This window comes from Stegostoma tigrinum, chromosome 4, assembly GCF_030684315.1.
Source record: "Stegostoma tigrinum isolate sSteTig4 chromosome 4, sSteTig4.hap1, whole genome shotgun sequence".
In the NCBI taxonomy this organism is placed as follows: domain Eukaryota; kingdom Metazoa; phylum Chordata; class Chondrichthyes; order Orectolobiformes; family Stegostomatidae; genus Stegostoma; species Stegostoma tigrinum.
Genome location: NC_081357.1, coordinates 30,358,849 through 30,386,393, shown reverse-complemented (window position 1 = coordinate 30,386,393; position 27,545 = coordinate 30,358,849). Strand labels below are relative to the sequence as shown.

The following is a 27,545-nucleotide window of genomic DNA, read 5'->3' as shown; positions in this document are numbered from 1 at the left end:
GAGTATTAGAAAATATTTCTAGGGTACATGAAATGCTGGGAGAAGCAGATAGCACTGGAATAGAGAATACTAGGTCTGGATTCAAAGTAGTTGCTCCAATCCTCCAGAGATCCATCCCCCTCACCAACATCCAGAATGGAAAACTGGTCAATGATTAGGGTCTCTGGAGATGCCTGTGTTATCTTCTGTTTGTCTTTGACTGCTTAACTCACCCATTCAGTTTTGGCCTGCTTTTCCCTAACTTGTGGTGCAACCATGTCTCTGAACATGATATCTATGTTGTCCCATGCCTCATGAATATACCTCAATGTCTGTAGCTGCTGCTCCAGCTATGAAACCTGGGACTCAAGCTTGTGAAACCAGTGATGTTTCCTGCTTATGGGCTGTCCTAGGTAATATTCTGCATGACTCCACATGTGCCACAGGATGGGCCTTGCATTTGGCCAATGCTGCCCTGATATAACTTTTACTGTAACGTTAATTCCCAGCGGTTCAGTGGCTGACACTGCTGCCTCACAGACTCAAGGAGCCAGGTTTGATTCCAGCCTCAAGTGACTGTCCGTGGGGTGTTCACACATTCTCCTTCTACCTGCGTGGGTTTTCACTGGGTGCTTCAGTGCTGGAATAGAGAATACTAGGTCTGGATTCAAAGTAGAGGAGAAAGTAATGATGTCTTTATCAGGATTACACAGCATGAATATTAAAGCACAGGAGTTGCTGGAAAAGTGCAGTAGATCTGGCAACATCTGTGGAAAGAAATCAGAGTTAATGTTTCAGAAGGTTTGAGAACATAATTGATTTGGTTGGAGTTGGGAATAAAAAAACACAATTACAATGCTTGATGTCATCTATTGATCACCAACTAGTGGGAAGGCTTTAGAGAAACAAATCTACAAGGAAATTACAGAGGAATAACATTCATAACTTAATTATAAGGGGCGGGGTAGGGGGGCTTTAATGACCCATATATAGAATAGTGGTAATCCTAGACTGTGTTCAGGAAAATTTCCTACAGCATTATCTGTCAAGTTCAACAAGGAAAAAGGCATACTAGAGTGGTTATTGGGAATATTAGGAATAAGTTGGGCCAAGTAGATTGGATGACAGTGGGGGAAGCATTTGATGATCATTGTAACCCTTAGGATGATGGGGAAAAATGACACTGGTTAATCCAGAGGAAGAATAATTAACTCGGCTAGAGCCAAGTTCATCGGGGCGAGAATGGAATTGGAAGCAAAAGCTAAGGGGAAAACTGTAGCTGAAGGTAAAATAGCTGAACAACCTCCAAAGAGACATTGGTTTGTGTATAATGAAGACATATTCTCTCAACGAGAAGGATAGGTTAAACAAATCCAGAGCCCCTGGATGACAAAGGAGAAAGAGATTATGATAAAGAAGAAAATGTGCTTATGACAGGTATTAGTAACTACAAATGGAGAAGCAAGCTGAACACAGATGGTTCAGAAGGGCAACATAAATGCAAATAAAAGAAGCAAAGAGAAATAATTTAAAAAACTGATAAACAACATAAAGGAAATCCCAAAGTCTTTAATAAGCACATCAACAGTAAAACGATGCTAAAAGGAGGGACAGGGCAAACGAGGGAGAAAAAGGAGATTCACAAGTGGCAAGAGGTATAGCTGGGGGGCTAAATGAATACTTTGCTATGTCTTTAGCTACAGGGTGGATGCTGCACAGACCCTGTCAAAACAGGAGCAAACGAAGTCACTTAAGTCACCCTGTCAATTCTTAAATTTGTTAAGTCTGGTGAGATGCATCCCAGAGTTCTGAAGGAATTAGGAGTAGAAACCGCAGAGTCACTGGCAAAATCAATCTTCCTAGATTCTGGGGTGATGCTAGAGGACTTCAGTAATACAAAAGGTTGCCCTAGTTCAAAAACTTTACAAAGGTAAAAACAGTAATTACAAACTAAGCTTTAACTTTGCTAATAAAAAGAGTAAATGCTAGAGACATAGCAGGTCTGGCAGCAGCTGTGGAGAGAGAAACAGAGTTAACAGTTTGATTCCAGTAATGACTCTTCTTCAGAACTAGTTTCTATTTCAGATTTCACAAAGGCATAGTATTTTCCTTCTTTATCAGTACAAATCTGCTGGGTGGAAAACCTCTATTACTCGGAGTAGAATTAATTGCCACATAAAAAACCATGGGCTCATTCAGGAGAATCAGTATGGATTTGTATATTGAAAACTATGTCTAATTAAATTACTGGAATGTTTTGAAGAAGTCACAGTGGGCGTTGATGATAGGAAGGATGTCGATATGGTGTACATGGACTTCCAGATGCTGTCACACACTAAACTATGTCACACTTGGTAGGATGCTCTGCTGAAAGACTTTGAACAGTTACGAGCTACATTAAGGTGCAAATCCACAAAGTAATCTTGGGATTGCTACCCGAGATATTTGCAAGGGGGACAAGGGAAACAAAGTGAAGGAGTGAAATTCATGGTGCAAAGATTGATGCAGGTGGAATGGCTTTCAATTCGTGGGGCATTATACCAGCACTGGGATTGGAGTGAGCTGTTCTTGTGGGATAAGCTACACTTAGATCATGCTGGGACCAGTGTCCTGGAAAATTAAGTAACTTAGTCTGTAGGCATGGTTTTAAACTAATGAGAACAGCAGAGGGAGAATTTGGGACAGGGGAAATGCAGCCTTATAAAGAAAGAGGATGTGCATTACAGGGCAGCTATTTGAATAAATGGGAGCCAGTGTGGGACAAAAATAGGCAGTAAATAAACATTTTAAAAAGTATTAAATGCCGTCAAAGGGGGAAAAATTGGTAAAAAGACAAAATAATGGTCATTTACCTGAAAGTGTGTTGCAGTCAAAACAAGATAAATCAATTAACTTCACACATACAGGTTAATGGGTATGATATCAGAAAAATATGGGAACTGCAGATGCTAGAGAATCCAAGATAACAAAGTGTGGGGCTGGATGAACACAGCAGGCCAAGCAGCATCTTAGGAGCAAAAATACTGACGTTTCAGGCCTAGACCCTTCATCAGAAAAGGGGGATGGGGAGAGGATTCTGAAATAAATAGGGAGAGAGGGGGAGGTGGACTGAAGATAGATAGAGAAGATAGGTGCAGAGGAGAGTATGGGTGGGGAGGTAGGGAGGGGATAGGTCAGTCCAGGGAGGACGGACAGGTCAAGGGCGGGATGAGGTTAGTAGGTAGGAAATGGAGATGCGTCTTGAGGTGGGAGGAGGGGATAGGTGAGAGGAAGAACAGGTAAGGCAGGTGGGGATGAGCTGGGCTGGTTTTGGGATGCAGTGGGGGGAGGGGAGATTTTGAAGCTGGTGAAATCCACATTGATACCATTGGGCTGCAGGGTTCCCAAGCAGAATATGAGTTGCTGTTCCTGCAACCTACGAGTGGCATCATTATGACACTGCAGGAGGCCCAGGATGGACATGTCGTCTAAGGAATGGGAGGGGGAGTTGAAATGGTTTGCGCCATCCATATTTTAAGGATATTTAAGGATAAAGATAAGGAAAATATTTTCAGCGTGGCAATGTGTAACTAGTGGTATGCCACAAATATTTACAATTTATATCAATGACTTTACTGAGCAAAGTATATGTACTGTCACCAAGTTTGTGGATGAAACAAAATTAGATGGGAAGGCAAGGGGTGAAGATAGCACAAAGCATCCACCAAAGGATACAGGCAAGTTAAGCAGGTCGGTAAAAAAATTTGCAAATGGAATGTAATGTGGGAACTATGAAGTTATGCATTTTGATGGGAATATTATTTAAATGGAAAAAATCTGCAGAAGGCTACAGTACAGAGGGATTTGTGAGTCCTCATCCATGAATCACAAAAAGCTAGTATCCAAATTCCGAGGGTGTTAGGGAAGGCAATAGAATGTCGGCCTTTATTTCAAAAGCTTATGGAGTATAAAGGTAGGGAGTCACAGAGTCATAGAGATCTACAGTACAGAAAAAAAACCTTTGTGTCGGTCAAAAACAGCTACCTAAATATTCTAATCCCGTTTTCCAGCACATAGCCCTTAGCCTTGCATACCTTGGCAATAGCATTCTGCTAAAACTGTTCATGGCACTATTGAGAACATGCCTGGGGATTTCTGAGGAAAAATAGACTGCTGTTGGAGACATCTCAGAGAAGGTTTACTAGGTTGATCCCAGGTATGGAGATACTGCCTCATGAGGAGAGCTTTAGTAGGATGGGCCTGTGTACATTGCACTCATGAGAGGCTGCCTTTCTAAAACATACAAGATTCTTCAAGGACTTGGCATAGTAGATGCAGAGACTTTGTTGTAACTTTTTGTTACAAAAGCTTAAAAAAAAACTGTTTAAAACTCACCCCAATCCAAACAATCCAAGCTAGTTAGTCTTTAGCCATTTTTTCAAACAGGCAGGAAATTTGTGAATTACTTGTGGACTGTTTCCTATAAATACTGTAATCTTGTGGAGTGTGGCTGTAATATACAAAGACTATTGATTGCATTATAACATTAGTTGCCACTGCAACATTTAGTCAATGTTGCTTTTAGCTTGGTCGTTCTAATAAATATTTTTAAACTTGAAATCTTGTCATGTCGTTTCTTTCAAAAGTCGGTAGAATTGAAATATCTTTTTTAAAGAGGTTATCAGTCTCTACAGTGAATATAACAAAATTGAATTCTCATAGAGAAACTAGATAAAAATTCAGATTTAACTCCTGGTAATGATTTGGTAAGGAATTTTTACCTAGGGCTGAATTTTACTAGAAGAGTCAACATTGGTGAATTTCATTAAGGGTTTCACCCTGCAAGGCCTTGAAAGATTTCTTGTGCTACTCTAGGTGTGGTGGCAGCCATTTTCACTCCCATTGTGCATTGACATCTTGATGGAAGGTATCACCGGCTGTGCTTCCTAGAATGAGTCACAGACTCTTAGTATTGATAAACCCTCCCCACCCCCACCCCAGCCATCCCATTCCCACTGCGCAAATTTTCATTTTCCCTTCTTGGTTGTCCTTCCTGTCAATTACAATCTTTACCACATTCCCAAGTTGCAATTGTACATCTCCATCTGTCAGTAAGGCAAGATTAACTAACAAAGAGAAGTTAATGCATGAAAATAGGCCTCTTGCTGCTTACAAGTAAGATTCCTGTCGTGCCGTTCACTTAGTTAGAGAATGGGACATCTTGCTCTTGATGTCAAAAATCCTGATCTCTCATGACTTTTTTCGAACTTTCTCACCATTGTCTATGTCATTCAAGGGCCGGAAAGACTCCCCTGGTGCTCAAATTCAATGAGGAGGGAGTTAAAATGTATTTGATGTATCAAATTTCTCAAACAACAGTTACAAAAACTAGGAGAAAGTTAGGTGTTCTTATTGCAAAGCATGTGCACAGGGAAAGTATCGGAAATGTGTTCACCATTTTCAGGAATGCAGTCTAATAATTATGGCAAAGTAAAAAATGCTATTTTTAATATGTACGAGTCAGCGCCAGAAGCTTACACAAAAACATTTAGATCCAAAGAAACAGTATCAGATTGTTATGGAATTTGTTAGAGAAAAGCAAAATCTATTAAATAGGTCCAAAGGACTATGAAGATTGAGTAAGATTTTCAAAGTCTTATATGAGTATTATTTTGGGAAAAATTTGAAAATAGCTTTCCTTTAGGATAAGTTTCTAACCAAGAGATGAAAAGTTTCTAAGTTGAAAGCAACTGCAATTATAGCTGATGACTGTTAATTGTCTCACAAAGATGAGTAACTCCAGATCAATGTTTGCAAACCCATAAAGAAACTGGTAAAGAGGAGAACGTAAGGAAAATATCACAATGAAAATACAGCTCAAAGTATTATTTAAAACTATTAGGAGCCGGAAGTGGCTTTTTGATTGCCTCAGGACTACTCCACTGTTTGATAAGATGTGAGTCTCACCCTAACTTAACTGTCTCTCCTACTTCTGATATCATTTGACTCCCTTGATAATTTAATCAAGAACAAATCGTACTGTGCATCAAAAATATTCAATGGCTCTTCCACCACCTCTTTAAAGTGGGAGAGTTCCAAAGACTTATAGCCATCTGAGAGAAAACAATTCTCCTAATTTCTGTCTTCAATACAATGCTCCTTATTCTTAATTGTGTCAGCAAATTCCAGTCTTTCTTCCAAGGGGAAAATCCTTTTTCAGCATCTACCCTGCCAAGTTCTTTCATTATCTTGTGAGTCTCAATGAGATAAGGATAAGACCATTTATTCTGGTAAACAGGGCACCATGGTGGCCCAGTGGCTCGCACTGCTGCCTCACAGCATCAAGGACCCAGGTTTGATTCCACCCTTGGGTGGCAGTCTGAATGGAGTTTGCACATTCGCCTCGTGTCTGCATGGGTTTCCTCCGAGTGCTCCAGTTTCTTGCTATAGTCCAAAGATGTAGAGGTTGGTGGATTGGCCATGTTAAATTGCCCTATGATGTGCAGGGTGGGTGGATTAGTCCAAACTCTTTGTGGGATTATTGGGATTAGGTGGGGCGGGGGGGGGGGGTGTCTGGGTGGGATGTTCTCTGGAGCACTGGTACAGAATTGATTAGTTGAATGGCCTTTTAGCACTTTGAGGTGCTATAATAAACTCCAATGAATAGGGGGCCTGTTCAGTCTATCCTCCTACAGAAATCAGTCAAGTGAACCTTCCCTTAACTGCTTTGAATGTGAATATGTTCTTTCTTCACCAAATCTGTACACAGTACTCCAGATGTGGTCTAACCAATGCCCATCACAACTATAGAAAAACATTGCTACTTTTATATTCCACATCTCCTTGAATAAGCATCAACATTCCATTTGCTTCCATGCAAACTGTGATTTTCATACTAGACAGTCACATAAGTCTCTTACGAGTCCAGTGATCGCCCTCCATTTAAATAATATGCCACTTTTTATTCTTCCTGTCAAAGTGAACAGCATCACATTTTCTTACATTATTCTGTACAAATCATTCATCCACTCAACTAACCTATCAAAATCTTGTTGCAGGCTCATGTCTTCTTCACAACTTAGCTTCAAACAAATCATTGTACAATCAGCAAATTTAATAACCATTCATTTGGTCTCATCAAAGTTATTGAGATTGTGAATAGATCCGACCTTTGAGGTACACCATCCATTATATCTTACCGACCAGAAAATGACCTACTTATGCTTCCTCTGTTTCTGTGGGCAACATTTGTAGTGCCAAGCTTGGTTTAATATGGTGGAAGAAAATCACTTCCCAGAAAATACTTTTGTATTGAACAACATTCCATGTTAGCAACTCGTTTCAGGCTACATTAAATTGATAGTGCTCCTCAAAGTCTCTAAGTGTCTATGTGAGGACACTGTCTTTCGAGATCCTGAGCTGGTCTGCTCACCAAGTCCATATCACACCTCCATAATGGTTGCTGCTAATGACAGTCTTCAATATTAACCCATCTGGATCCATGTGTATTTGAAGGTAAATTGAAAGCAAGAGGAGGGTTGAGAGAATTATTGGGAGCAGTGCAAAAGGTTCACACCTGTAAATGAGATTAAGAGCAGTTATGCTACCTAGGGATAGACTAAAGGCTGTTCTGGTCAGGAACACGCAGAAGGCAACCATTTAAAAGTACATAATGCAATCAAGTAGAGTCAGTATGACTTCGTGAAGGAGAAATTATATCGGTCAAATTTAGTATAATTTTTTAACATGATAACAAGTAGGGTGTATAACAAATAGAAATTCCACCAATCCTCTATTTGCATCACCAAAATGAACTTCATCCCAACTGATGAATATTTCATGTTAAAATGGTACCAGCATTGGGAAATTAATTCCAATCTTCATATAGCTTTGTCCCTTCAGGGTTTCTAATTATTTCGACTCATCCTACAACAGGATTGACTCTGAACCAAATAAATTGCTGAAATTTCTTTTTGGGAAGCAAGTTTTGAATCATGACATATTATCTGAGAAAGCATAACACACCGAGTGAATATTTGTGGCTTATCAAAGAATTCTCTGACAGTGAATTATAGATTTAATGCAATAAACACAGATACTATGATTTGATTTTGACACTGTTTTCTGTAAATTTCTAGTCTTTTCTATTTTGTTGCATATTTATTGGTAAAGTGAATCTATTACCAGATTTCGTAACACAGCACGGGAATACAATCTGTGCCTTTGTTGTGATAGCTCAATGTTTATAAGCTACACATTGTCCATTCTTTTGCAAATGCAACTTCTGAAAATAATTCACCTTTCTATAGCATCTTTAACATAAAAGAATACCTTGAGGGGCCACAAAAACGAACATAGAGAAAATAAGACAGTGTGGGTAAAAGTTGTCTGAAAGATGAAAGGAGAATGAGAGAAGTATTAGGAGCATAGGAATAGGGGTGCAACGTATCTGTATTCTAAATCCAATTATTTGTCTTGGCTTACATCCTTCATTATTCATGGCTAGGAACAACTTCAAGTTCAGTTTATTTATCAAGCTGGCACAGTATTTTTTGTGCAAGGAGTATGCATTTTTATCACCCTTTCTACAAAGAAATTTTCCCCAATCTTTCTCTCCTGAAAGGCCGATGTTATCCTACGCTCTCCCAACTACTGAAAGCATTTCTTTTAAAATTCTAAAAATCGAAATTTTTCAGGTAAGGTGGAGCCTTTTCTTAATATAATTTAACTTGTATAGCACTTGTAATATTTTGTTGAATTGGTGCAGCATTCCTACCAAGGCTGATATCATCTTCAAAAGGGTGCAGTGCCCAAAACTGCACACAATCTTTCAAATTTGGTCCACCAAATTTGTTTTGTATTTGAAAAAACAGCTGAAACATATTTTCTCCCTTATGCTCCTGTTCCCCAAACATGAGGATCATGTTCCTTCAGCTTGTCTTGTCATTTAGATTTTCATGGCCTATATGCACATGCCGGTAAATCTCTTTGCACCACTACCATTCCTTGATTTTCATCATTTGAAAAATTATTCAAAGGGTATGGCCCTAAATTTACTTGCACAGAAGTCTACCCTGATAGCTTTGTCTTTAATTTTATACTAAAACCAGCACGACTTTTTATGCTGCCAACTGCTTGCAACATCAGTTTACTGGTTCACTCTACAGTCACAAGCCATTGATTAAAAATATATAATCTTTGACACCCAATTCTATCATTCATTATTGGATATACAAATCACATCTTTCTCATTCAAGTTCATTATCAATTATTTCAACTCTAACTTTCTGCTTACCACATAAATTTGCCAGTGATGGCAAAGACTGTAAGCAACAGGGTTTTCCCACTTTTAGAATATTACTTTTGATGGCAGATGCTATATCATAGAAGTCCTGTGGACAGAGTGGTTGAGAAGGTAATTCTATAACTGGCAGACCACAAGAAAGTACAAGGCACCAAACACAGCCAACCTGGCCACAGACAGCAGCTCAGGTCACTGCCGCTTCCAGGGCCAGATGGAATGCACAGTAGTGTAGGTAATAAATCAATGATCTTTTGCACTGCCCCTATGTTCTCTCTATTACCTCACACAAACTTCACCATACTCATGAATCATCAACTTGCTTATTTGAGGCAGCATTTACACTCAAAAATTGTCACCCACCTCATTCTATTCAACAACTCTTTTGGCTAAAATGCAATGCAATCCATGGAGGTGTTTAACCTCCCAGTGTGATATAAATCAGCACTGCGAAATGAAGCCACGATCCAAAAGATGCATGAGTTGGCTGCGTCCCAGTATGCAATGCAACGTGGCAAGAGCCTTAAAGTCAAAAGGGGTCACTGAACTCCAAAGTAAAGTTCTGAAGGACTGAAGTGGATTTTGAGTCAGACTGAACTCAGCAATGCGAACGTGAGGAGGAAGATTACATGCTGATGCCAACTTCAGTGAACACAGGATAGAAGAGAATGTCCATGGGATACACAATGAGATACTGGTGAATGGAAGCCAGAGAAGCAAGTAGTGAGCTGCCACACTAACAACTCCTTCAAAGTTGAGAATTATCATCTAACTTTGAGAGAAGACAACTGCGAGTGACATTTAAATGAGGTCAGTTGGGGTATTAATGAGGCAAAAATGTACAGAAATAAAGTAATAATCTCATCATTGGAACCTTAAAGGGAAGAAAAACTAGATATTCTTTCCTCAACATTAAGAATAAAAATTTTCTCATAAGCATCAGAAACTATTAATGTGGAGCCTTAGTAAGTATCTTCTGAAAGTCATAAATTAGCCCTAACAGCTTTCTCTTATCTTCTAGGATTTTCAGAACAGGATTAGACATTTCAGTCTGTCAAGTCTATCATGCCCTTTAATTCATTCACAGCTGGACAAACACTTCAACGACTCACCTATTCCAATAATTTACTCCATCATTGAATTCTATAAATCAATTTCTAACAAACATACACTAAGGCTGAGCATCTGCCATATAGAATTGCAAAGGTTCATAACCCTCTCAGAAAAAAAAATCTCTGCACCATAACATGCAGGACAGACTGACAACACCTCTACAGAGGCACACTGATGATGATGTTACCTAGTATGGTGACGAAACATCTACCAGCTCAGTGAACAAATCAACAACTCCATCCAACATGGGCTACAAGTCTTCCCAAACATTTTAAGCTCAACCCTTACTTTGGTCCTTTTATTTACGGTTTAGTACTTTTCTCAAAATTTCTCTACTATTTGTTAGGCATGCCTTACTCTTTGGAAATTTTTATTGGCTCTCTCTAATCCACTCGAATTTCTCCATATGCTTAGTCAATTTGCTCATAGATTCAAACATCTTACTGGATTCTTGCTGTCACTTTAAATAACAGTCACATTTTCCAAATTTTCAACCTTACGGGATCAAGCATGCTTTGGAAAGCTGCAGGTGAAGTAATTGAAGTTGCCATTCCTTTAAAGCCATCAGGTTCTGTGGATTTGACAGTCTCTGGTGGCATTGTTTCCTCATTATTTTCCTTCTTTACTTGGATTTTGGATTTATTACTTTGTGATTAGTTTTCTTACCATATCTGCTATCTTATCCTCTTCTGTGAAGGCTTCAACTACTGTTTCCTTGTTTTCGTTTGCAAGGTAATCTGCAAATGTTTTAAAAAGATCATCAAAACATCTATTATTGTTCTTCAACCATACATTGTGACCCATAATATACCCTTTTTTTTTTTTACAGTTTGTCTTCCAAGGCTATTCTTCACATTTATCCTTGTCTCTGGATTTATTCTCTGCGCTTTTTCCTTTAGTTTAACCTCATCACACTTCATTTGTCAAGCATGGCTGTTTTATTTGGTGAGGAGACATTTTACTCCATAGGGATATATATCAGTTCTATTAAAGTTTCAGGCTTTTTTTGAACTTCCAACGTTCACCTACGATTTTACTACACTGCAATTGACCAGTGTGTAGTCATCTATTAATCCAAATTTACAATCGTAGTTTGCAGTTCTATTTCTCTTTCCAAACTTAACATCAGATTCAATCATCATGATTAGTCAATAATCTAATGAGCAAAAATCATTTTGGAATCTGACCCACTGCAAAATCTATTATGTCCTGTGTTCTTAATTACAAAAAGATGGAGAAGCAAATAAATCGAGAGGGAGCCCCAGAGCAGAAGCCACTCAACAACAGGTTTTACGACTTTATTCTAATATATTAGACTATCACAGTAATATTATCTTATTTGCATTAAGTAAAAAGACTTAATTCTTTAAAAAATTTAATAGTTTAAAAAAGACATGCACAACAGGAAGATACATGAGCAGGTGCATCATATCCTACAAATACAAATATACAGAACTTCAAGCAATATATACAATGCATAATTTTCACAATGTACAAATACATAATATGAAACTTTAGTCACTAAATAGCTGATATTGCAGAGGAAATGCTGCAAAGTAATTTGGCTGTTAGGGTGAACTATACAATATAATCTGTAATTTTGACTGACAATGCCCTTCATTTCAATGATGTTAAATTGTGAAGTCTGAGTAATAAACTAAACTTTATATCTTCACAAAAAATATAGAATGTCTGATACCTATCTTACAAAAAATACAATGAGATCTTGACTTTCTCTCATTTTTCCTTCCCTATTATTAACGCATGAAGCTTGGCAATAGAACTTGTATACCCCAGCCACCGATTAAAGCGTACAGAGTACACCTGCAGGCATGGCACTTTCAATTTCATAACGCCAAATGTTTGGCAATGTGCAGCAAAATTTCTACAGTTCATCACAAATACGTAATTAATTGTACCAAAACATAACATCTTTAAAAAACGTAGATTGCTAAAGTACACACACAGGCATAATGCTTTACACGAGTACTAACATGCATATACAGATTTGCTACCACAGAAATTTGCATATGAATTTAGGGGGAGTTCTTCAAAATCAGAAACATTACTTAAAACATTTAAGCAGTGAAGGTCTCTTCAGGAGCCATTTTCAACTTTCAGCCTTCTTTATGCCATTGTGTAACCATAGCTCCCACAGTGTAATGCAACAAGAATTCGATCCTTCAGGTTCTCTTTGCTGGGATATTCTGGCAATTTTAACATGTTGATGCTGAAAAACATTGAGGTACCGTAAGCATCATTATTACAGTCACAATACATTAATCTGTAAAAGAACTAATTTAGACCAATTAATCTAACAAAACACAGCATGTAAGTTATAGCACGTGTGCATGGTCTCAGTCATGCTATACCATAACAATGAAGGAAGTCAAGTCACAAAATGAATCAAATCTCTAGTCATTACCTTTTATCAAAAATGTGCACACAGTACTCAAAATTTATGGAATGCTCAAATGGTGGAAGATGCTCCTTAGAGTCATGCAAATTTAGAAAACGATCCCTAATACCCTTGACTCAAAAAGTCAATGTTTGATCAATATATTGTTGCATTGTTTTGACTGCAATTTGCATACATCCAAATGCCCAAAGATGGCAAGCTGGTTTATTAATTTTAAAGAAGTGTAAAATGTTAATACTTTAGTTTTTTTATATGAAGTACTAATGAGTTTTGAGAAGATTTGTAGCTCAGGTTGAAGTTCTGGGTGTGAGTTTGCTCGCTGAGCTGGAAGGTTAGTTTTTAGACGTTTCGTCACCATTCTAGGTAACATCATCAGTGAGCCTCCAAAAAAGCACTGGTGTTATGTCCCACTTTCTATTTATCTGGTTAGCTTTCCTTGGGTTGGTGGTCATTTCCTGCATTGGTGATGTCATTTCCTGTTCTTTTTCTCAGGGGTTGGTAGATTGGCTCCAAATCAATGTGTTTGTTGATGGAGTTCCAGTTGGAATGCCATGCTTCTAGGAATTCTCGTGCATGTCTCTGTTTGGCTTGTCCCAGGATGGATGTGTTGTCCCAATCAAGTGGTGTCCTTCCTTATCTGTATGTAAGGATACGAGTGATAATGGGTCATGTTGTTTTGTGGCTAGTTGATGTTCATGTATTCTGGTGACTAGCCACAAAACGACATGACCCACTATCACTCGTATCCTTACATACAGATAAGGAAGGACACCACTTTGATTGGGACAACACATCCATCCTGGGACAAGCCAAACAGAGACATGCACGAGAATTCCTAGAAGCATGGCATTCCAACTGGAACTCCATCAACAAACACATTGATTTGGAGCCAATCTACCAACCCCTGAGAAAAAGAACAGGAAATGACATCACCAACCCAAGGAAACCTAACCAGATAAATAGAAAGCGGGACATAACACTAGCGCGTCGTAGGTTCACTGATGATGTTACTGAGAATGGTGACGAAACGTCTGAAAACTAACCTTCCAGCTCAGCGAGCAAACCCACATCCATGAAGTACTAATATTTTACTATATAAAATAATTTATAGATATATTATTTAAATAACTAAATATGTATAAAAGAAATTCTGTTCATGCTCTCCAAATGCTTATTTTCTACTTTCAGTTCCAGAATTTCTCTCTGTACATGATCCTCACTTGGTGAGATATTCAAAGTTGTAAAGGTGTCCATAGTTCCCTGAAATATCTCGAGAGAGTTCAGGATTCCAACTTAAACTTGTAAGAACTGACTGAATGGCATGATCTAAATACCCTAAAACATTCTACCCTGAACCAAAATAAACCTCAAGACTTGCATATCATGCAATATTTGTTAACCTGATCTGAAGATATTTAAATAATCTGCATTCTACAGATACCATAAGTATAAGTAATATTGACTTCTTTGACCATGTGACAGTTGACGTGGCCAATAAAATACTTAGATTACTCAAAGTAGATAGAAACATGTTTAAAGGATGCTAAAGCTGCCAACTAAATGAAAATACAGTTGAATGTTTCATTTCCTGATGGAACTTGGAAGGTAGTTTAGCTGCAGACACTGCTGCATGACCAGAGAACTTCCAGTATATTATCCACTACTTTGTGATGTGGATCTACCATATTTGCATTAGTTCTGTTGTTTGCATTTATCTTCCTTCATTGTATTTTAAAGGCTGAAATCTTATGAAAGTCAAAACATTGGATGAAACTGCATGAGGTATTTCTGTTATTTCATTTTATAACAGATGGAATTAAAGAAAGTCTTTGCTTTGCCTCACCTCAGTTTACATAAATGCTTGCTAGGTTTTGTCTTACATGTGAGTTTACATACCAGGTACTGGATGTTGGTAAGAGGTTTGAAGTGTACGGTACAGCAGCTATTGTGAATTTCTGCAATCCACTGCCACCCATGAGATATGCGAAGCCACCATGTGGGACCCTAGAGCTTTGGAGAATACAAAGATAGAAATCCATCAATATTTTCAGTAAATAAATGCCTAACGCTGTCATAACAGAGCATTCAAGTATACAATAAATTAATATAAACTTGTCACTTCAATTTAGAGTGTCAAATTTCATTATCCTGATTACTGATGAACAGTGATGAGCTCTATTCTTTCAATTTCCAAATATAGGTTTCAAAGTCAATAGCAATAGCAAGAACTATCAATGCTGGAGTCAGAAATAACAGTGTGGAGCTGGAGGAAGATAGCAGGCCAGGCAGCATCAGAAGTGCTGAAAAGTTGACATTTTGCGTCAGGACCCTTCTTTGTTTCTTCTGCAGAAGGATCCCAACTTGAAAACGGCAACTTTCCTGCTCCTCAGATGCTGCCCGGCCTGGTGCGTTCCTCCAGCTCCATGCTGTTATCTCAAAGTCAATACCAACAGATAGGACAATAGCTTTTCACTCCAACAGAAATATTAACGGGCACCGAAAAGATGTTAAGTGACAGCCTTCTGAAATTATAAAACAATCCTGATAATTCGAACATCATCTTTCCCAGTTAAAGCTTCATAACAAAATGGACTTCTAATGCTGTTACTCATAATAAATCAGCTTCAACAAGACTTCTTCCCCTTACTAGGCAAAGAAATTACTGATTCTTGATCACTGTGCCATTGCTATCTTGTGTTTAGCTGTCTAGGCCTGAAGCCCTAGAATTATTTTCCTAAATCTCTCCACCATTTCTTCCTTTATGGTGCTCCTTGAAACTAATCACTTTGTGCCAGCTTCTGGTCTTCCATCTTACAATCTCATGATCCTCAGCAGCAAAATTTTGATTATTAACACTCCAGTGATATACTTTGGGTAGTTTTACTGTGTTAAAAAGGTGCTACATACATAAATAAAAATGCTAAATTTAATCCAACTATAATGATACAAGTGAACATCCAATGGAGAATGGCAGGGAGACTTTGCCAGGGAGCATTCTGGGAGAAGTCGGCTCAGTCACCATGACTGATCAGCGGAGTGAGGAAGAAGAAGCAGGTGTCAAGGAACGGTGAGCCCCCAAGCATTACATCACTGTAGTGTTTCCATCCTTCCCACCTCCTCTAACCAAAACACAGGAGGTGACAGAGATTGAGACAAGCTGATAGGAAGTTTGTTGTAGCCTAGAGGATGTTTGATCTGTTTGTAAAAATTGCACTGAAATTTAAGTAACCAGTTAGTGCTGCTGGTTGATACGAGGGTGGGCTTAGTTGAATACTGGGCTGTAGTGAGTAAGGCAAGCAAGGTAATTTTTTAAAAAATCTTCCTTACTGTAAAGGGGCAGTGATAGCACTTAGGGCAGTGGTCTGCTCTTCCTGCCAGATGTGGGAGATTAGGGAGCAGTCTAGTGTCCCTGGCTACTATGCCTGCAGGAAGTGTGACTGGTTGCAGTTCCTTAGACCATGTCATTCAGTTGGAGTGGTTGTTAGACACACAAGGGAGCACACAGGGGGCAGACAGAGAGACACAGTGTGACAGACACTAGTTACAGAGAAATGGTGACACCACAGGTTCAGTCAGGCAGATGGGCGGCTGCCATGGGAGGGAGGCAGGTACTGCAGGAGTCTCCTCTGGCTATTCCCCTTTAACAGGTATACTATTTTGGATACTGCTGGGACACAGGGGAGTATAGCAACAGCAGCCAGGGCTGTGGCTCTACAATGGACTCTGCTTTGGAGCAGGCCAGGTAAGATCCAAGAGAGTGACAGTGGTAGGAAACTCACTAGTTAAGGGTACGGACAGGCATTTCTGTGGCTGTGTTCGAGACTCCAGGATGGTGTGTTGCCTCTCTGGTGCCAGGGTCAAGGATATCTCTGAGCAATTGCAGAAAATTCTTAAGAGGGAGGGTGAGCAGCTCAAGGCAGTGGTGCACATTTCTACCTATGTTGTTGGTAGCAAGAGGGATGAGGTCCTGTGGAGTGAGCATAGGGAGTTAATAAAGAGGTTAAAAAAAAAGGACCTGGAAGGTAGTCATCTCTGGGTCACTACCAGTACCATGTGCTGGTGAGGCAAGGAATAGAAACAGCGGAGAAATTAATGCATGGCTAAGGATCTAGTGCAGAGGGCAGGGGTGACCTGTACAAGAGGAATGGGTTGCAAGTAAACTGGGCGGGGAACCAATAACCTCACAGCGAGGTACGCTAGTGCTATTCGGGAGAGTGTAAACTAGAGCAGCAGGGGCTGGGAACCACAGCAATAGGTCAGCAAGTGGAGGAATTGAGGGGAAGGTACATGTCAGGACCAGTAAATCAGAAAGCAGGGACAGGCAAGAGACAGGTAAATAAACACATGACGTCTGCAACCAGACAAACTAGAGGGCTCACCCACTGAGATAATATGAGCAGAGCTCAAAAATAAGAAGGGTGCAATCACTGATAGCATTATACTACAGGCCTCACAACAGCCACCAAGACATTGAGGAACAAATATGTAGATTATAGAAAGATACATTAACACAGGGTTGTCATTTTGGGTGGCTTGAACTTCCCCAATATTGACTGGGGCTCCCTTAAAGCATGAGGCTTAAACAGGACAGAATTTATTATGAGCATCCAAGAGGGCTTCGTGAAACGGTATGAGGATAGCCCAACTAGGGCGGGGGGAAGACATATTGGACCTTGTACTGGCTAATGAACCTGGCCAGGTGACTGACCTTTCAGTGGGAGAGCATTTTGGAAATAGTGATCACTGCTCCTTAAGTTGTCTTCTCCTTTCCTCCAGATGTTGTCTGGCCTGCCATGTTCTACCAGGCTGTCGTTTGTGTACTGTGGATTCCAGCAGCTGCAGATTTGTTTTTTGTCTCTAACTCCTTAAATTTTAAGACGGCTATGAAGAAGGATAAGTCAAGACTTTGTGGCAAGGTACTAAATTGATGGTGGGTAAATTGCATCAGTGTTAGGCAGGAGCTAGGGACTGTTAATTAGGAGGAGCAGTTGTCAGGCAAGTCCACATTTGACGTTAGGAAACCAAAACAGAAGCTGCTGGAAAAGCTCAGCAGGTCTGGCAGCATGTCTGGTGACCCTTCCTCTGCTGAGCTTTTCCAGCAACTTCTGTTTTTGTTCCTGATTTACAGCATCCACAGTTCGTTTGGCTTTTATTTAACATGTGGGAATTGTTTAAAGACCTGCTAATGAGTGTTCAGGACCAGCACGTACCAGTAAGGAGGAAGGATAAGGACGTCAAGGTAAGGGAGCCCTTGATGAGAGGTTATGAATTTAGTCAAGAGGGGGAAAAAAAAGCATACATAAGGTTTAGGAAGCTGAATAGGGCTCGTGAGGAATATAAAGAAAGCAGCTAACAGCTCAAGCAGGGAAGTAAGAAAGCAATAAGGGGTCATGAAATGAATTTGGCAAGTAAGGTTCAATAGAATCCCAAGACTTTCTCTCGATATATTAAAAACAACAGGATGAGTCAGGAAAAAACAGGAACATTCAAGGATAAAGGATGGAACTTGTGCCTGGAAGCAGAGGATGTGGATGAAATTCTAAATGAGTACTTTGTGTCAGTATCCACCCAGGAAAAGGATATGGAGAATGAGGAGATTTGTGTGAACATGCTAATATGCTTGGGCATTTTGAGATTAAGAAAGAAGTGGTACTGGGTCTCTTGAAAAGTATTAAGGTGGATAAGTCCCCAGGTCCCAAAGCTATCTACCATAGGGTATGGAGAGAGGCAAGAGACGAGATTAGTGAGGCCTTCACCAAGATCTTTCTATCCTTATTAGCCACTGGACAGGTCCCAGAGGGCTGGCGAGTAGCTAATGTTGTTCCTCTATTCAAGAGGGGAAATAGGGATAATCCGGGGAGATATAGACTAACGAGTCTCATATCGGTGGTTAGGAAGCTATTGGGAGTGAATTCTTCAGAACAGGGTTTATGCATATTTGGTAAAACATGGCCTAATTTAGGGTCAGACAGCATGGCTTTGTGCAGGGCAGGTCACATCTTACCAATGACTGAACCTTTCAAGATGACAGAGGTGATCAATGAGGGTGGAGCAGTGAATGTTGTCTATATGGAAGTTAATAAGGTTTTCGACAAGGTTCCTCATGGCAGGCTCATCCAAAAGATTCAGATGGGTAGGATCCATGGTGACTTGGCTGAGTGGGTTCAGAATTGGCTTGCCCATAGAAGGCAGAGAGGCAGTGGGGAATTTTTTTTAGGCTGGAGGTCCATGACTAGATATGTTCCACAGGGATCCATACTGGGACCTCTGCTGTTTGTGATATTTGTAAATAACTTGGATGAAAATGTAGACGTGTGGGTTAGTAAGTTTGCAGACAATACAAAGATCGGTGGAGTTGTGGATAGTGTAGAAGGTTGACCCTGAATAGTACTGGTACGCAGAGGGATCATGGGGTTCAAGTCCACAGATCCTGAAAAGTGACCATGCAAGTAGGTAAGATGGTAAAGGTGGTGTATGACATGCTTGCGTTTATTGGTAAGGGAATGGAGTACAAGAGTCAGGATGTCATGTCACAGATTTAAAAGACTTTAGTTAGGCCATGTTTAGAGGTCTGCATTCAATTTTGGTTGCCACATTACTGGAAGGATGAGGAGGCCTTGGAGAGGGTGCAGAAGAGGTTTCCCCCAGAATGCTGTCTGGATTAGAGGGTATAAACTATGAGGAGAGGCTAGAAAAACTTGTGCTTTTTTTTCCTGGAGCAGTGGAGGCTGAGGGGAGACTTGATAGAAATCACTAACACTAAGTAGGGGTGACAGTCAGAATTCCTTTCCCCCAAGAGTTGAAATGTCTAAAACTAGGTGGGCAAGCGCTTCAGGTGTAGGGGGAAAGTTCAAAGTGACAGGCAAGTTTGTGTCTTTTTCCCGAGTGTGGTAGAAGGGTGGAGCAGGCTGTTTGGGGTGGGGTGGTGGAGGCAATTACAGCAGGGGCATTTAAGAGACTTTTAGCTACGCATGTGAATATGCAAACAATGGAGGGATATGAATCAAGGGCAGGCAGAAGGGATTAGTTTAATTTGGCATCATGTTTGCGACAATATCATGAGATGAAGGGCCTGTTCCTGGGCTGTACAGTTCTATGTTTCATTCCCCATTCCCGCATTTCACCTAGTGTCCTGTACCAAATCTCCAGATGTACACAACTGGAGAAATACAGTAAGAGCTATATAATAGACCTACTGGTCAAGATGGCAACAGAGTAGAATGCTCCAAATCAGAGTTCTCCTCTGCTCCTTCTGTTTATTTTCCATTTTATTCTCTTTTTTTACCTGTTTTTCCCCACATGGTTTTCTCTCCTGAGGTAGAGGGGGCTGGAGGCAAGAGCAGAGCTGGGAGAGCCAGTGGGCAGGAGGTCCGTACGGAGTGGGACTGTCGTGGGACTGGGGACTGATGCAAGCAGTCAGCAGCTTGCAAGCATGGGCAGACCACATGTGGAAGCCCTTGCACAGATCTACTGAAAGATTAATGCTTATCGTTTCAATTTTGTTCTCATTTTTCTAACTTATACAATGACAGCTATGTAACTTTTGTTCCTTTCTTTTCCCTTTATTTCTGAATTTTGTATCAATGATCTCTACCTCAGTACTTTGTACCTAAGATGGCGGATACTGTCAACTTTTCACTGTACTCCTGTACTCGGGTACTTGTCACAATAAAGGATATTCTATTCTGCAGGGGAGAAATGCAGACATTTACAGCACAAGAGGAAACCATTCATCCCATCATTTCCATATCAGTTCTTTACTACAGCAGTCCAAAAATCAATCTCACTGCTCTGTTCTCTCCAACTAAATATTCCTCTGCTCCAAATCTCTATCTCTTTATCCTGTTAAAATTAATTTCTGATGCAGTTAGTGAAATTGTAAAACACAAAACACCGTATCAAAGTCTAATTTGCAGCAATTTAAATAATTACATTAGGAATAAATCCAATGTAGTATTTTGCACCAACAATACAAATCAAATCTGCAGATGTTCAAATACATTATAACCTTCAGGTCGGAGACCCATCTTACCTGCCTGTAACAAACTGCAATAATAAAACACATTCTTCTTGAGTTAGTGCTTCAACAACGTCCCAGAACCACTTGAAAAACAGAAGATTAACAACGATAAAATATTATTTGTGCGCAGAATTTCTCATTATTCACATGCTCATTTTTACTAATACTATAATGTGCTTTCATATTCAAATTCTCAAGTGACCGTTGTGGTATTCAAACTGGTGTCCTCTAGATTAGCAGTCCAGTACTACAACCAGGGCACCACCATAATACCAAAAAGGCAAAGTACCACGAATGTGGAAATACGACCCAAAATGTTGCAAATAGACCACATTCTGCTTTTGGCTGAAATCACACCTGTCTTCCATCCAATCACAGGCCTTCCCTTTCGTTTGTCACTTTCAACTGTTGGAACTGTAATGCTTTCCAGATTTCATAAAAAGCTGCAGGACTGAAACATTAATCTGTTTGTCCTAACAGATGCTGGACAGCAGTATTTACTGTTGACACTACAGTAGTACACCACATGAGTACGTACAAATGAGAACAGCCTGTCTACAGAAGAGCACAAAGTTGTGCATGGCCATTTGACAGATCGTCTAACCACAAAACCTATTTTTGATATTTCGAATACAGATTGAGAATTCTACTTTGCTAAACAGTGACTACAATTCGAAAGTAGTTCATTACCCATAAAGTGCTTTCAGATACTTGGAAATCAGGGTAAGTACTAAATTTTTTAACTCTAATTCTGTTCTAAACCATATTATGTTGTAACCCAGAACACTGAATATTCAGACTACTGTTGACTAGAATTCAACCAAGGCTGCAATATTATAATATAGTCAAATTATTCCTTTACCTCTAGTGATTTATACATAATAGTAAACACTACATTACTTCACTATAATCTACAACAAATCAGAAATACCATTGCATGGTTAAGTTATTTGTTCATGCATTTCTATATCCAAAGTTATCTTTGGTTCTTCTAAAACTAATAACATCTTAAATTATTTCTCAAGTGAGCGACAATGTACGAGACAAAAAAACTTCAGTTGATGTCACGAATCAGCAGGGCAAAGTACGATTACAATGTTAACTAAGATTTGCAAGGCTTCTGGAATTAAATTTTGATTATTTTTTAAGCAGTGAACTAAACTTTTGCGTTTTATTGATTGTTTGTTATTGAAAAGATTTTGTTTTGCATTGTGTACATCCTTTGAATAAATTTGTCCTGCTATTTCCATCAGGACTAAGCTCTAGCATTGTTATAAAACTGATGCCTAAGAATTAAAGAATACATCAACTGGATTCGATTTTTAGGTTTTCCATTTTTCTATCTGATACTAATGATACCTGTATAACTGGGTCATCTTTTTCATAGCCACTTGTGTATTCAGTATTCCGTTTCCAGTCAGCCACGTCAATCTCTGGCATCCCAGAGAGTAACAACTCCTATAGATAAAGAGATGGATAGTATAAATACTTTTAAAAGCATATCAATTTTATTTCCAATTGAAATTATTATTTTGTTTCAATTATAGCTTTATTTCTATTCATCTAGCCCTTCTTCACACCTGGTTCAATCAAATCCCCAAAGCTATTCATCTTTTTTTTGTCACTCTAACTTAAATCTAAGACTGACTACAAACTGACATTCTTTCTTGAGTCTCCAGTATCACTGTTCTCCAGGAATCTGCATCAAATGTTTTGATCCACTGCAATTGTCCTGAAAAGCCTTTAATCTTAGTTAATCGGGGTAAAATTGTCCACAGGCCGGCACACTCACATGAATTAATTATTAGGAAAATTGGGTTTTCAATTTCAAAGTCCTAACAGCCTAAATGTACACAAATGATAGATTTTTGCACGGTGGATACATCAAGGGGAACAGGGATAGTAAAGAAAATAATGTTCAAGTAGCAGATCAGCAACGGTTTCATTAAATTGTGAAGAGCTCAACAGCCAAACTACAAGTTCCAAAATTAAACACTATTCAAAAAGCTCACCTACACTTATTTAGTTGCAAAATAAAGTTAATTTCAATTAGAGGCTAACTAGATTATCCGCATCTACAGCTTTCACTGTGCCTGTATTTGTTAATCTAGTGCTAGAAAGATGAAAACCTTGTTTTATCCCAATTTATTGCATGCAGGAGCTAATGTGTTGATAATACAGTTAAGAATCAATCATGTTACTCTGTATATGAAGTCACATTTTTGCCAGAAATCAAAAACCGTTCCTTCCTCCTCTCCAGGCAGCGGAAGAATGATTTTTTTTTAAATCAATTCTCACAGACACGACTTTGATTTTGAGATCATTTAACTACAAACAGAAGATAAGCAGACACTTCATCATCCCTCACCATTCCTCTCTAGAAAAGGGTTTGAAAGAAACAGATGTATCTACAGAGGACTCAAATGTGGAGCCATTCTCCAGAACAACAGAACACAAATCAACATACACCAATCCAATTAGAAAAATAAATGGGGTTATTTAAATGTTAAGATTGCTATTTTCTCCTTCAGCATAGACATTTCCAATCCTACAGGAAATAGTGAATGTAGGGAAACATTTTATTAAAATCCCTTTATTAGTTTTTTTTAAAAACGACAATAATTCAAACAAAGTGAGAGTTCAATGGAAGTTGAGATACTCATTTATTCAAATTCCTTGATTATGAATTGTCAAAAGCATGTTTTGCACAGGGAGCAGATAATACATTAATAAAAAGTTCTAAATAAACTAGATACAAGAACTTGTAATTGAATTGCAGAGATCTGAAAACATTAAACTTGAATTTCAAATGATTAGCATGCTTCAAACTTAGCACAACTAGCAGAAACAAATTTGGGTCCGTTATGACAGTTTATAATGGGGAATAAGGAAGTGGCAGAAAAACTATGGGAAAACGCTAAAAAAAATCAGAAATAAAAAATGGTCGAGTGTGGATGAAAAGCTGCAAAGTATTAGCGATTTTTTTTTAAGAAGGTACTAGAGAAATTTGATGGGACTTAAATCCATAGACCGGATACTCTGCATTTCAGACAATGTTCTTGTTATTCACTTCAGGGACATGGGAGCTGCTGGTCGGCCAGCATTTATTGCCCATCCCTAGATGTCACTGAGAAGGTGATCGTGAGCAGCCTTCTTGAACTGCTGTAGTCCATATGTTGTAGGTATTTCCCACAGCGCTGTTAATGCTTTTGACCCAGCCACAGGAAATATATGATAACAAAGTGTGAAGCTGGATGAACACGGCCTGCCAAGCAGCATCTCAGGAGCACAAAGCTGACCTTTCAGGCCTAGACCCTTCAGAGAGGGGGATGGGGAGAGGGTTCTGGAATAAAATAGGGAGGGGGGTGGTGGAGGCGGACCGAAGATGGTGAGAAAAGAAGATAGGTGGTGCAGTGGGAGAGAGATTCCCTGGAGGTTAGTCCGGAGGGAGGAGGGTAACTTCTTCAGGTTAGGCATCCCTGTATCCCATTACCTCTGATAGGTTAAAATTGTATCAGAGGTAATGGGATACAGGGATGCCTAACCTGAAGAAGTTACCCTCCTCCCTCCGGACCAACCTCAGGGAATCTCTCTCCCACTGCACCACCTATCTTCTTTTCTCACCATCTTCAGTCTGCCTCCACCCCCCCCCCTCCCTATTTTATTCCAGAACCCTCTCCCCATCCCCCTCTCTGATGAAGGATCTAGGCCCGAAAGGTGCCCGAGATGCTGCTTGGCCTGCTGTGTTCATCCAGCTCCACACTTTGTTATCTTGAGCTACCTGTTGCCTGCCACTTTAATGCAACACTCCATTCCCTGGCCAACATCTCTGTCCCTGGCTTGTTGCAATGTTCCAGCGAAGTTCAACACAAGCTGGAAGAGCAGCACCTCATTTTCCGCTCAGGTACCCCGCAGGCCTCCGGACTCAAAATCCTGTTCAATAATTTTAGGGCCTAAACTCTCCCGTGTCTTAGTCCCCTACCCTACATTCCAAGCCTTGTTATCACACAGCCTGCCATTACACAATACCCATTATTAATCACTCACAGTCCCCATCAACAGCTATTCACCCTTCTAGCCAGATAGTTAACAACTCCTTTGTCTATCTAACAGCTCTCTTCTACCCCATACCCCTCCCTATTTCTGCATATAAACTAATGTTTTCCCAGCTACCATCAGTTCCGAGGAAGGTCACCAGACTCGAAAGGTTAACTCTGGCATTTTCTTCACAGATGCTGTCAGACCTGCTCAGCTTTTCCAGCAACTTCTGTTTTTGTTCCTGACCTCTGGCCTGCCTTTGTAGTCACCATATTTAGGGCAAAATCATTGAGTGTCAAGAAATCATGGTTAGATTATTCTCAGGGATGGGCATCATCTGATATTTGGTGTGGCATAAATGTTATGTCCCGCTTTTCAGCCCAATAAAGAATTAGCTGTAGAAACAGTGGATGCACTTTCCAAACTTTGGAATAGTTCCTGTAGTTTGGAAGGTAGAAGATAAGACTGAGTTAAGGAGAGACTGAGTCAATAGAGGACTGCAGACCTTAACTGTTAATGTAACAGGCATACAGAAAACGCCAACATTTCATAAGTCATATTACAGAACCTTAGGAAATAATGGCAGGATTGGGCAAAATCAACATGGATTTATGAATGGGAAATCACATCTGACAATCTTGCTGGAGGATGTAACTAGCAGAATAGATAGGAGGAATTACAAGCATGGATTGAGAAGTGGTTAATGTACAAAAGATACAGCAGGAATAAATGGGTAATGTTAAGGTTGGCAGGCGTAACTAGTGGTGTACCATTAAGATGAATGCCTGGGCACAATCAATATCAATGATTTAAATGGGGGGGAAAAAAATCAAGCATGGTATGTCCAAAGTATGATATGACAAACTAGATGGCAGTAGGAGTTGAGGAGATGCAAGGAGGCTTCAAGCCTAAATGAATGGGAAAAAATTTGACAGATGGAACACAATGCGGAGTAATATGACATTATCCACTTTGATAGGAAAAACAAAATCATAGTGAACAGTTTAAGTGAGATCGGAAGGCGCTGGATTTCAAAGGGACTGGAATCCCTTGAGGGTCATGAGTTACTGCAAGTTGTCAAGCAGGTACTGTGAACCAATTAAGGCGGCAATGGAATGCTTGCCTTTAATAAAAGAGGGTTTGATTGAAGCAGCATAAAAATCTCACTGCAATTACAGAAAACCTTGTTTAGACAAATGGAGAACAGCGTCCAGTTTTGGTGCATCTTTACTCAACAGTAGAAATACTTGCCAGAGGGGGAGTGCAACAAGGTTGCAAATTACGAATTCCATGGATGGAGGGGTGAAGGATAAAGCCGACTTGGCGGTTATTCACTGAGAAGAGATCTCATTTAAATATATAAAATTCTTCTGGGGATTAACAAGGCAGATTTAGGAAGACTCATGGGGGTGATATAGATCAAAAGTAACCTCAGAAAAGTTCAGAATCAGGGAAGACAATCTTAAAATAAGGAGGCCATTTAGAACCAAGAGAAGGGAGGAATTTTTATCCTTGGGGATAGCTGAACTTTGGAGATTTCTACCCCAAAGAACTGTGGAGGCTCAGTTGTTGAGTATGTTCAAGACCAAGATTGATAGATTTTTGCATGGTGGATACATCAAGGGGAACAGGGATAGTAAAGAAAATAATGTTCAAGTAGAAGATCAGCAACGGTTTCATTAACTTGTGAAGTATGTTCAGAAGGCTGAACGGTCTATTGCTCCACTGTTCTTTTGTTTACATTCTTTCGTAGGGCAACTTGTTGATTTTGCTGCAGCCAGCAAACAATTGATTGACAAATTTATCATGAGCATCACAGTACAGTGAAAAAGCTTTGTTTATGAGCAGTACAGGCAAATCATAGTAAGCAAAGAAGTAAAGATCAAAAAGTTCTCAAAAAAAACTTAGAAGCATACATGCTATATTGCACAAGGCGTGGCACGAGGTGAGATCAACATTAGTGATATCAGCATTAAGGCCAAGGAATCCATTCATCAGTGTAACAGCTGGGAAGAAGCTGTTCCTGAACCTGCTGGTGCATGTGTTCAAGCTTCTCTATCTTGAAGGTTGCTGAGGGAGCTTTGTCGACTGAGTCAGTATGGGTGGAAGTTAGGAACAGCAAGGGAGCAGTCACCTCATTGGGGGTTTTCTACAGATCCCCAAATAGCAGTAGGGAGATCGAAGAGCTCACAGGCTGGGAGATTGTTGAAAAGTGAAATAGGGTTGTTGTTATGGGTGACTTCAACTTTCCCAATATTGATTGGAACCTCCTTAGTGCAGATGGTTTGGATGGAGCCGTTTTTGTCAGGTGTGTTCAGGAGGGTTTCCTTACTCAGTATGTGGACAGGCCGACGAGGGGAGAGGCCATTTTGGATTTGGTGCTCGGCAATGAGCCAGGACAGGCGTCAGATCTAGCGGTGGGAGAACACTTTGGGGACAGTGACCATAACCGCCTCACATTTACCATAGCCATGGAGAGGGAAAGGAGCAGTTACCAGGGGAAGATATTTAACTGGGGAAAAGGAAACTCACGGGGCCACTATCAGGCAGGAGTTGGGAAGTACAGATTGGGAGCAATTGTTCCACAGATAGGGCACAACAGACATGTGGAGACGGTTTAAGGAGCAGTTGTTGCGAGTGATGCATAAAATTTGTTCCTCCGAGACAGGTAAGAAGGGGTAAGATTAAGGAGCCTT

The 27,545-nt window shown here is 39.8% G+C and overlaps 1 protein-coding gene across 2 annotated transcripts in view; it reads right to left on the bottom strand.

Moving 5' to 3' along the window:
- Positions 1-11,730: 11,730 nt before the first annotated feature.
- hace1 (HECT domain and ankyrin repeat containing E3 ubiquitin protein ligase 1) overlaps positions 11,731-27,545 on the bottom strand; it is an 89,380-nt gene continuing 73,565 nt past the window's right edge. For both annotated transcript variants that reach the window (XM_048531114.1, XM_048531115.1), the window contains 4 exons: positions 22,171-22,269; positions 20,824-20,894; positions 14,688-14,801; positions 11,731-12,602 (listed from right to left, as the gene is read on the bottom strand). In XM_048531114.1, the coding sequence (XP_048387071.1) occupies positions 12,500-12,602; positions 14,688-14,801; positions 20,824-20,894; positions 22,171-22,269 (387 nt within the window). In that variant the 3' untranslated portion in view covers positions 11,731-12,499. The remainder of the gene's footprint in view (positions 12,603-14,687; positions 14,802-20,823; positions 20,895-22,170; positions 22,270-27,545) is intronic.